Source organism: Sorex fumeus, unplaced genomic scaffold (assembly GCF_029834395.1).
Source record: "Sorex fumeus unplaced genomic scaffold, SorFum_2.1 ptg000063l, whole genome shotgun sequence".
In the NCBI taxonomy this organism is placed as follows: Eukaryota; Metazoa; Chordata; class Mammalia; order Eulipotyphla; family Soricidae; genus Sorex; species Sorex fumeus.
Genome location: NW_026606120.1, coordinates 73759739 through 73771827, shown reverse-complemented (window position 1 = coordinate 73771827; position 12089 = coordinate 73759739). Strand labels below are relative to the sequence as shown.

Sequence of the window (12089 nt, the reverse complement as noted above, 5' to 3'; positions counted from 1 at the left end):
GATCTTTATAGCAGCTTTATTAATATGACCCCAAATAGAAGCAGCCAGTGTCCTCATAGAATGGTGTAATTATTCAGCAATGAAAAATGGAACTATCATCACAGAAAGACATGGGAGAATCTCAAGTGCATACTGCTAAGTAAAAGAAGACACACTGGAAAGTCTACATTCGGTATAATTCCATGCCTAATTTAGAACAGTAAGATCAAAGATAGAGATAGAGATAGATAGATAGAGAGAGAGAGAGAGAGAGAGAGAGAGAGAGAGAGAGTAAAAAGATCCATTCTGAAGGGTTGTGGGGTGAGAGATGGACAGGGACAGCACAGAGGACTCTGAGTATTCCGTGCACTTGTCATTCTGTATTTGTCAAAACCCACAGAACTAAAGAACCCAAAGAATGAACCGTAATGTGAACTACTATGAATTATGGATAGCAATAATGTATCAATATTAACAGGAACAAAAGTATCACGCTAATGGAAGATGTTGATTGGAAAGGAAATTAGGGCAGAGGAGAGTGACTATACCAAGCTATAAATATCTGTTCAATTCTATAAATCTAGCCTATTATTTAAAAAATAAGCTAAAGGGACCAGAATAAATAACTTTTCTGGGTTCTAATTATAAAGCTAATCTATATGCCTTTATATCATACAAGAGTGATTTCAAACAAATTAATATATGAAAAGTACAAAGTTTTTATTTTATTATATCTTGTTAATCTTTTGACCTTAATATAGTTTCAGGTACAAAGCAACAGATTCAGTGCGTAAAAATCTAAACATATTCACTGAAAATCATTCACTAATACTTCCCTTTATATGCTGGAGGTGTTGAATTAAATGTCTTCTTGGAAACGTCATGTCAACTATCTTTTTGAGGCTGTCTATTTTCCAATGATTTGATCTACTGATCTTCCTTGATGAAACTCTCTATGAAGCTGTGATGTGTGAACAAATCATATTATGTCCCCCACTTCCACAAGCAAGCAACAATCATTCACCTCTGGGGTGGTTTGTGTTTGAAGTCTATCCACAAGATTTAGCTCCATAGACGTGAATGGAAACACAGGTCTGGCAAGTCACGTCAACATCAGGACTAAAAGTCCCAGGACTACAAACCACTGCAGAGGAAAACACACAGAGTAGGTTATTTTCAGGGTTTTGGTGTGTTGGTTATTTAGAGCAATATCCAGAGGTGCTCTGGGAATTATTCCTGACTGTGCTTGGAGGTTGCTTTCTGGCATTACTTGAGGGACCACCCAGGGTCAGGACCAACTGAGTCCACTGAGAAATCTCCAATATATTGAAACAATTATATAAATATACATGTGTGAAGACTTGGGTTTGATCCTCAATACTATAAAGGAATATATTTAGAAGAACAAAGAGACATGAAAAACATCCAGCTTTTGGGGCTGGAGCGATAGTACAGAGGATAGGGCATTTGTTTTGCATGTGGCCGACCCGGGGTTCAATCCCCAGCATCCCATATGATCCCCCAAGCACCACCAGGAGTGATTCCTAAGTGTAGAGCCAGGAGAAACCCTTGAGCACTGCCGGGTGTGACCCCCCCAAAAAAAAAATCCAGCTTTTAATTTTTCACTTTCCTTTAGCTATATCACAATATTTTGTTTGTGTTTTAAGCCAGTGCTGAAGGCATGGTTCTGTCTCCATGTTGAGGGATCATTCCTGGTGGTACTTGGGGGACCATATGTGGTGCCAGGAATTCAAACCAGGGTAAGTTGCATGCAAGCCAAGAGCTTTATCTCCTGTACTATCTTTCCCACTCTTACCTACAGTTCTTTTGGTAAGAAAATAATGGGTAAAGCTCTAATTAATTACACTAAGTGAATTATTCTATTATTCTCACTATATAACTGAAATATTCAGGTATTAAATTTTATAATTACCACAACAGCTAGCGCAGTTACTATGCAGACCTTCATTTTTCCCAAAGCCTGGCCGACAGCTATCCAAACGGACTACTTGAAAACTGTGGGCCACAAAATGCATAGCCGGTAGAGTTTTATTGAAATTATGGGCGTAAATATCTGCTTGGTTCCGGAAAAATTCTTGTATCCGATCTCTTGCCTAAGATTTCAAAATACCAGAGAGAAGTATAGTCATTAAACTAAAAACCAAATTTCTCCTCATGTATCAGAGCAAAGATAGTGCACCATACTTTACATGTAGGTGAATTCCTAAAATGTGATGTGTTAATTCTCAAACCTTATCAATTAATGCCAACTCACTAGGACAACAGCTAAGAGAAATAAAAAACGGATGGAAAACATGCCTGTTTTGAATTACTTGCAGCAGATCTATTCCATATAGACATATACTGGGAGTTCATTACCTTTTTTGGCGGGTAAGGGGTGGGGGTGGGGCTAGAGCCACATCCAGTGGTGCTCAAGGCTTACTTCTGGCTCTGTGCTCAGGGACCACTCTTGGTGTGGCTTGGGGGACCATATGAGGATGCCAGGGATTAAACCTGTATCAGGTGAGTACAAGGCACGTACCCTACCTGCTGTACTATCACTCCAGCCCCTGGGAGTTTGTTACATTAAAATTCAGAGAGCTAAGCAAAACCAAAATCAAGACTTTCCTCTCATCAATCATATAAAACAGCATAGAAATTTTCATTTTTTTTTTTGCTTTTTGGGTCACACCCAGCGATGCACAGGGGTTACTCCTGGCTCTGCACTCAGGAATCACCCCTGGCAGTGCTCAGGGGACCATATGGGATGCTGGGAATCGAACCCGAGTTGGCCGCGTGCAAGGCAAACGCTCTACCCACTGTGCTATTGCTCCAGCTCCAGAAATTTTCATTTTGGAGCACAGAATTTAGTGATAAATAAAATGGATCCAGCCCCAGTATGAGGATACATATAGGCCTGGGAACTGGACCATACTAGTAAAGGAAGATGTTTAGCTTCTGAAGATGGTTGAAAAAAAGAGCAACCATTATGACCAATAGAGCTACATTTCCAAAAACTGCTCTTTTAGCTTAGAATCCCATGATTCTAAAGTTATTCTTCAAACTTCAGCTTAGTTACCATTGGGAGGAAAAAGACCAAGACTCTATCTTCCCCACAAGGACAAATATATAATGTTAACACAGACAAGTACATAATAAGTAGGGGATCCAGCTTAGTTCCAGATACTAAGATTCCAAAACACCTCAAAGTAGCCAGGACTCTTTCAAACTCTTTTAATTTGGAAAACTGTAACCAAATGTCAACGATACTTTATATGGTTTATCTTTATAAAAAGGATTATTTAAATCAACTTTGATTTAAGCATCTTTATTATTGAAAACTATTTGCAATAAGGAGTAATAGATTTTTGAAGAAGTAGAATTTTAAGTTGATAGAATGAAACATTTACAAAATAGTTTAGGTAATATTCAAATAATGAAATATTTAAAAAATAGTTAACATAAGATTCAAATAACTTCCATGTATATATCATTTATAGCCCCTCACCCCACCAGCTGAGTGAGACTAACTGATGCATGGAGATCACTTGGGCTACAATGGAGGCACTTAGGATCGAACTCAGGACCTCATGCACACAAGATTTGTATTTGATCCTTTTGAATGGCTGGAGTGATAGCACAGTGGGTAGGGCATCTGCCTTGCACGCAGCCAACATGGCTGACCCGAGTTCGATTCCTCCGCCCCTCTCGGAGAGCCCGGCAAGCTACCGAGAGTATTCGATATGCCAGACACAGTAACAACAAAGTCTCCAATGGAGACGTTACTGGGCCCGCTCGAGCAAATCGACGATCAACGGGAGGGCCTTTACCTTTACCTTTTTTGTTTTGGGGGGACACCCAGCAATGCTCAGGGATTATTCCTGGCTCTGTGCTTAGAAATTGCTCCTGGAGGGCTCAGGGGACCATATGGGCTGAGGGGGATTGAACCCAGGTTGGCTGTGTGCAAGGCAAGCACCCTACTGGCTGCACTATCACTCTCGTCCCTCAAACTATTTTTACTTTGAAATGTTCCCTGGTGTCATGCTAAGTGAAGTGAGTCAGAAAGCAAAAGATAAATATCAGGTGATCTCGCTTATATGCACAATGTAAAGAAACAGAGTAAGGGATTAGACAGTTCCCAACGGAACCAAATCTCAAGACACGAGGGATAGAGATGTGAGCACCTGGGACTGAGGGGCTGGGGGCAGGGGCTGAGGGATGTGGAGTCACAGCTGGATGGATTTTTGTCGTGCTCTGCAACGATAAAATAATGACTCTACTATCACTGAAACTATAACACCCCAATTTAAAAAAATGATAAAACACGTTTAAAAAGAAAGGAAAAAAAAATGAAATGCTCACCCGGAGGATATTGCGGTTTGTGGTATCTCCACAGTCACGAGAGTCATTGCAGGTGCCTTTCCACCCGGGCGCAAAAGGGTTAACTGGAGAGGGGGAAAATGGTATCTTCAAAAAAATGCCAAAAAGTTTCAGACGCTCTAATAAAACTCCGAATGCTGAATTCAGTGTGTGTGAACGTGTGCTTTGGCTATTTAAATCTTGTACTAAAGGAAGGGACACAACATATACGCTGAATAATTTATACGTTATCATTTCACTCCATCTGGGGGCTAATGGGAGCAACTACATGACTTTTAAATGAACAGAACCAAAGTTGGTTTGGCTCCTCTCTTTTAAGTTCTCAAAAACACAATTTAAAAGTCTCTAAGGCCGTATAAGTTAAGCTTTAGCTGCACAGCTAAAGGTCATATTTATAAAACGATACTGACTCCTGAGAGATAAGCAGCAACATATCATATTTAAAGGCAAATAATTGTGTTAACTTTTCAACCATGCCCCAGCTACTTTTACTTACAATCTACTTCCGTATTTAACAAATAGTTAAGGCCTATTTGTAGGAATCTTATATTAATACAGCGACTAATTTTATATTCTATCATGGTCCAAAGTTTATCTCATAACATGAAAGAAATTGCTAAGTTTTTTTTTTTACCTTGAAAAGCTATAAATAGCTCATGTACAAGTCCATGTTTTGGAATTTTAACATTATGGCATTTATATGATGGTTCTATGACATGGCATGACAAATCAGAGATCAAATTATCCAAGATTTTCTTCAGTACTCTAAAGAGCAGGTTATTGTATCTTCCTACACAAGACTTTGTGGTAAAACGTACAGCCATCTGATAAGAATAATCAGGTTCCCGATAGGCTTTGAAAAGTGAGAATAAAAACAAGTGGGCCTAACATTAATCTCGATCAATACATTTTCAACTAGCATGCAATATTAAATACCTTCAATCTAGCCTGATAGGCTGAGCACATACTTTACATGTAGGAGGATTGTGTTCCAGCCTGGTACTGACCACACAGTTTGGCCCCCAAGCACTGTCAGAGCAACCCCAAGCACCAAGCAAGGCGTAGCCCCTGAGCACTTGCTCCAGAAAAATAAGACGAGGCCCCTCCGCCATCAGAATAAATTTATTTTTTTTTTAAATCTCATCACTCCTGGGGCCAGTACAGGGGTTACGGTGCTTGCCTTGCTAGTGGCTAACCTGTGTTTGATCCCCGGCACCACATACAATCCTCTGAGCCATACCAGGAGTGATCTCTGAGCACAGAACCAGGAGTAAGTCCTGAAGTCCTGAGTGCTGCTGGGTGTGGTGCCCACACCCCTCCTCCGCAATCCCATCTTTCTTGCAAATCAGCATAGAAGCTTATCCAATAAAATACTTCTTATCAGTTTGTTCTCACAAAATAAAGATAGCATTCTGGGTCAGGGAGATAGTTTAAGTGGAAAAACACAAGACTCGTGCGTCTGAGTCCCAGCATCACAGCACCCTCCTACCCTCACCCCCATTCTCCCAACGCCCTCTTCAGGCAGCCTGGGTCTGACCCACCCTGGTGGCAACCAATAAATACACACAGGATAAGAGGGATAGTACAGGGGCTAAGACATTTGACTTCCATGTGTCTGATACCTGGTATCACATGACCCTTCCCCCCCTCCCCAATTCCACCAACAGCAATCCCAGAGCACAGAGCTGGGAGTAGCATCTTAGAACCACATGGTGTGGCTCCCCAAAACATGGGCAGGAGTCATAACTCAAATGAGTAGAAAGCATGGTGAGTTCACTCTCTGGCACCACATGGGCCCTCTGCATGCCACCAAGTGTAGCACTAGTGGCTCCGAGCACTGTCAGGGTGCCCGAGGGGGGGGGTTGCAGATGAGCAGTAACCACATGGCCAGGCCCTTTCTGGCCGAGTCTCACTGGGGGGTGGTCTCCCAAGTCCCTGACCATTGCTTGGAAGGCCCCACACTCTTTCAAAGTTTATCTTTAGCTGATCTATTATCCACTCAGTTCAATAGGAGAAATGGTCTCCAGGGAATGACTAAAGGAATAAGTTAGTATTTTTCCCCTCAATACATTTATCAAGAAAAAAAAGAAAAAAAATTTAGTGAGAGGAGTGTGTTAATCTGCAAAAAGTGCCATCACTGTAAACACAGTCCAGTGCAAAGGATCACTGATTTGCATTTGAAGAATTAAATGCAACTTAATTTAAAAAATTAAATCAATTTTACAATACTGAGCAAAGTGGGATAAAGTGCACTGAGCTTGCATACCTAGATAATGGGAAGTGGGAGGCTATTCAGGACACACTATCTTGATGCCAGTTTGAATTCGCTTGGTCAAATAGACCCCAAATACTACATTTCATAATGATCATTTATAACAGACTCTTTCACTAGATGAAGAAACCATACCACTAATTCTTTTGCAAGCTAAAATGTATGTTAAAATGTGCCTATGCTCTTACCAAAGATCATAAAGTCGTATCTTTGCTTTAACATCTTTTCTTCCTGGGTTTCTGCTCTAACTGTCTTATAGGAAAGAGTACAGGAGTAAAGTCCAGACAGAGACTCCCGGAATTCTTTCACCATAAGCTTTCCCGTTTTAGTTATGTTTACTAGATTACTTCCTAAACAGAAAGAGTAAATCACTTGGTTATCTGACATATGATAATTCAAACATTATTCAAAAAACAGGGCTACAGAAAAATATAATTAATGGATTCAATTACCAAGAAATCTTAATTTTGTCATATTACTCTACAGTAAACCATAAGAGATAAGTAAATTTCGTATATGTCTTGGTTCTAATTCATTTCTTGGCACTTAATTTTGATTGGTTTGTGCCAATTTATTCCAATGAGATTATAGTGCCCTGTATTATTATTCAATTCCTTCACATAAGACAGAACTGAAGATAATTTTAGATTATAGAAAAACTTGGTCCACTACAGTACTAGGAAGTTGAGTATAAAAATTACTGTTCCATTTTAGCATTAGGAGAAAATGAGGCAGAAATCAAGATATAACATGATTTGTGTATGTAATCTGCTGTTAGTAACATAATTTGTGCAAATGAATTGAATCTTCAGTTAAAATCCAGATTCAGGGGCTGGAGCGATGGCACAGCGGGTAGGGCATTTGCCTTACATGTGGCGGACCCGGCTTTGATTCCCAGCATCCTATATGGTCCCTCGAGCACCGCCAGGAGTAATTCCTGAGTGCATGAGCCAGGAGTAACCCCTGTGCATCTCTGGGTGTGACCCAAAAAAGCAAAAAAAAAAAATCCAGATTCAATTTGTTCATTTCAGTGAGAATATATTTCTAAAATGTTCACAACTCTAAAAAGTTAATTACCTGATAATGCTTTTTCATTAGGCCCAATCCATAAGTAGGTGGGGTCCACTGTTTCTCTTTTAGCACGTTGAATATCCATACAGACAAGGATTGGGCTATTGTGATGTAATTTTACATATATTTTTACTGAAACAAAATGAAATATGACTACATAAAGTTAAAGAAATACTTTCCCTACCATTTTGCCCCCAAGATTCTGATTAATTCATTTGGACTTTGGTATTGTAAAGTGTAACAAATCATCAAAACATTTAGCATGCTAAAGTTATTTTTGCTCTTCTTAATAAGGCTTCCCTCCACCTTTTTTTGTTTTGCTTTTGGGACACAGCACACAGTGCTCATGACTTTCTCTGTGCTTAGGGTTTACTCCTGGTGGTTCTCAGGGGACTACAGGCAGAGCTCGGGATAAACCAGCGTCCCTGCAAGACAGACACCTTAATCCCATTTATTTCTATGATACAATTTTGAATTTTCTTTGTGGGAGGGAACCAAACCCAGAGTCTCCTACTCACCAGGGCCTCATACATGTAAGAACTGGGCTTTGATTAAGCGACACCTACCCTACCCCACACTGTAGTAATTGTTTTTATCAAAATGTATGTGATGCACTGAGAAGTTTGTTTTAATGTTTGGTCAGAACTCACTAAAGTATAGTATTTTAGAAGAATTAGTGGAATCCATTTATGTGAGAGCTTATGGTTTACAATACTATTAATAGTAGTTTCTAATGTACATCATTCCAACATCATACCCGTCATCACCCATCTCCCATAGACTCAAGACACCTCCCTTTCAACGCCCCCCCACCCAAACTCAGTTGTGTGGATCAGTTCTCCCATTATGTCACCTTTGGCCCTTTGTTGCTACCTTGCTGTGTATCTTCAAATCTCACATATGAGAGAGATCATTCAGTATCTACCCCTTTCCTTCTGACTTCACTCAGTATATCCTCTAGTTCCATCCATATTGCTGCAAATTGCATAATTTTGTTCTTAGAGCTGGATAGTGTTCCACTGTGTATATATTCCACAACTTCTTCTTCTTCTTTTTTTTTTTTTTGGTTTGTTTTTGGGCCACACCTGGCAGTGCCCAGGGCTTACTCATGGCTCTGCACTCAGGGATCACTCCTGGCGGGGCTCAGGGACCATATAAGATGTCAGGGATTAAATTCAGGTCAGCTTTGTGCAAGGCCCAATCTCTGGCCCAATCCCATAACTTCTTGATCCATTCATAGTAGTTGGGCATTTGGGTTGTTTTGATATCTTGGCTATTGTATTAAGTGCATCAATAAACATAAGTATGTATAGACCCTTTCAAATGAATGCTTTTGTCTTGCAGATAGATTCCAAGAAGTGGTAATTTCTGGATTGTATGATAGTTCTAGTCCTATTTTTTTTGATAGATCTCCACCTTGCTTCCCATAATGGGAACATTCTCAACAACAGAGGATGAAGGTTCCTTAATGAAATCCATTTAAAGATCAGAAAAGGACTTGAGCTTATTTGCAAAGCTATTTTAAGAATAACCATTGTCACGTCTCAGGAAAACTTAAGATATATAAATATACCTTAATTTATACGTAAATACAAAAAGATTAATTTATATATAAATATACCTATCTTTAAAAAAACATAAGGTATATCAGTATACCTTCTGTTAAAAACACAAATGAAGCCTATGTGGGCCACACTTACAATGACCAATTGTTCTAGATCCTATTCACTCATGTGTTGTTGGGTACAAGTCTACAGTATGCCAGGATATGAACACATCTGAACAACGTGCCAAGGAAGCCTGGGCAATAGTACAGTGGGTAAGGTGACTGTCTTGCATGTGATCAACCAGGTACAATCCCTGTCATCCCAGATGGTCCCCCAACCGCTGAGCACCAGAATGCAGAGCCATGAGTAACCCCTGAGCATCCTGGGGTGTGACCCCGAAAGACAAAACAAAACAAAAAGACCCAACAATGGTCCAAGGGAGGTGGGAAGGGGGTTCCAGACATGAAGATTCCAAACCTAACAAATGCGACACACTAGCCCAAAATTATTTAAATTTATTCCTTGCTAGGTTTTGGGGGGCACACCCAGCAGCTCTCATGCTCAGGGATTACTCCTGCCAGGGCTGGGCTTCCTGGCTTGGAGGACCATATGCATTACCCAGGATTGAACCCCAGTCAGCCACTGCAAAAACAAGTGCCTTACCTGCTGTACTACTATCTCTCGAACCCCAAGTTATCAAAATTTAGCTGTACTACTTTTCTTGGGCATCGTGAAAAAGTTCTGAGACAGAGAATAGACATTTAGGTTGAGCCTTAAAGTTATTTATACCAGTTACTAAGGAATGACCCTGTTCCAACCAGTGGGGCAAGTTCTGCAAATCATTCCTGTGAGGGTCTCTCACTGGCCAGAGGGACAGCTCAAGCTCTACATGTAAGAGACTGGGGTTTGGTTCCTGCCTCCCCGGCCCCCAAAAGGCATGGTCCCTGGAGCGCCACCAACGACGACCCTGAGCACTAAGCCAGGAACAGTCCATCCCTGAGCACCTGCTGAGTGTGGTCTCCAAACCCCCCAATCCAAACCTAACCAAAACCAGGTCGCATAGCTTGCAAAGCATTAGAAGCACCTAGCAAGGAATAAAATAATGTGGTAGCATCCTTGTTCTTTAGAAGCAGCGTGTCTGGGTAAATAGCTGGAAATAAGGTGAAGCCGGGCTGCTGCAAGGACACAAATCGTGCAACCTTGGGGAAGTGCAGAGCGCGTGGAGGGTGGTGGATCACCATCGCTCCCTCTCCCTGCACTGCACCGGACCTTAGCGACGTGTGGAGCGCCCTTAGGTGCTTATTACCTGGCTCTGTGACCTTGCCATAAATGAAGCCTTTCTTAGTGCGCTCGGAAAAACGTGGCCACGAAACTGCGGAGGAAAGAAACCACTGCTGTTTTAGGGTGAAGAGGAGCCGGGGCTCAGAGTGGGGCAGGGCTGGGCGAAGAACCGAAGAAGCGATGGCAGGGCGGGTCACGCTGGGAGAAACGTGGAGGGCCGGGAGGGAGGGGCCCCACCTCCTGTGAGGTACCAGAGCACCGCGGCAAGGAGCACCCACGCTGCTCGCATCACGGCTCATGGGCTAGCGTCGCAGGGTGGGAGCCTTCCAACCTCAGCCCCAGCCCAACGCCTCCCCATCTCCCCACCAAGTGGAGCAAACCACCGGGAGGGTGGGAGGGGGTCGGCAGCTCTACCGGTTGCCAGTGGATGCGCCCGAGAGCGCAGGCGCACTCTGGCACCAATCGCGCGTGTGGTGGGCGGGGCTGGAGATCTAGCCCCGCCCCCTGCCCCCACGTGCTGGGCAGCGTCGTGCGGGAGCCTCGCACCTCCCGGCCGGCGCCATTTTCCCCGCGCCTCTTTTCCTGAAGGAAGGAGAGATGTGGAAAATGTACTTTTGTAATCTAGAACCTAGGGAGATGCTAGATGGGACAAATAGCAGGGTTGGGCAGAGAGGAAGTTGATTACATTAAGACCTGAGGGAGAGAGAAGTTTGTGAACGTCTCCCCCTCAGATGTTACAGAGAGCCCCCACGTAGGAATGTTCTAGGTCTTTCTTCTCAGGAACGATGAAGTGCGTGGTGCCAACTTTCACCCATTGCATTCTATCCATGGGTAGGAAACAAGGACGCGCCAGACCTCCACGTTCAAGAGGCACGTCTCATTATTTTTGTCTTCACGTGTCAGGTGATGCTGAGAGGCCCGCCCCTCACTGGCATTCACCAGGCAAAGATTTCCAGGGCTGTGAAAGAACGTTTCTTTTATAAAAGGGGGAGGGGTGCCAACTGGAAGGTAGAACCCCATGCCCCCCTCAGCCTGCTTTTCCGGTGGGGATGATGGAGCAACAGCAGATGCTCCCCAGGAGACCAAGGCCTTGATTTCCTGGGCTTCTTCGCGTCCACCAATAGGTCCTATGTGCTGTGTTTCTCAGTGAGAGAAACCTTGGTTGTGATTTTTGTTTGGGTAGGTCCGGAGAGAGCATCCGACTGTGCTCAGTGCTTACTCCTGTGCTCAGGAGTCACTGAGGATCATATGTAGTATTGGGCGCAGGGGATCACATATGGTATTGGGGATTGAACCCCGGTGAGTCCTCTGTTAAACAAGCTCCCCGCCCCCGCTGTCCTGTTGCTTTGCCCCATCACCAGACTGGTTTTGAGTGGGATGAGCCCAACTTGCAGACATGGTGCAAAATGATTATTTTGGGTGAGATCAAGAGTTTTCAGTTTTATTTCCTGTGAGCCGAGTCAGTGATTGGACTTTCTCAGATGGCCTAGGAGAAACCTTTGTCAGTGATTTCATTTTTAGTCATTGTTATTTATATCTACACAGCCCAAGGCTCACAG

The 12089-nt window shown here is 42.7% G+C and overlaps 1 protein-coding gene across 1 annotated transcript; it reads right to left on the bottom strand.

The window, feature by feature from the left end:
* Positions 1 to 1028: 1028 nt before the first annotated feature.
* On the bottom strand, positions 1029 to 10819 carry ZPBP2 (zona pellucida binding protein 2). The gene is made up of 8 exons (XM_056128146.1): positions 10768 to 10819; positions 10556 to 10621; positions 7709 to 7834; positions 6820 to 6981; positions 4994 to 5212; positions 4342 to 4424; positions 1913 to 2093; positions 1029 to 1123 (listed from the first exon to the last, which is right to left on the bottom strand). Exons 1-8 carry the CDS (start codon positions 10817 to 10819, stop codon positions 1029 to 1031), a joined length of 984 nt encoding a protein of 327 aa, XP_055984121.1.
* Positions 10820 to 12089: the final 1270 nt, after the last annotated feature.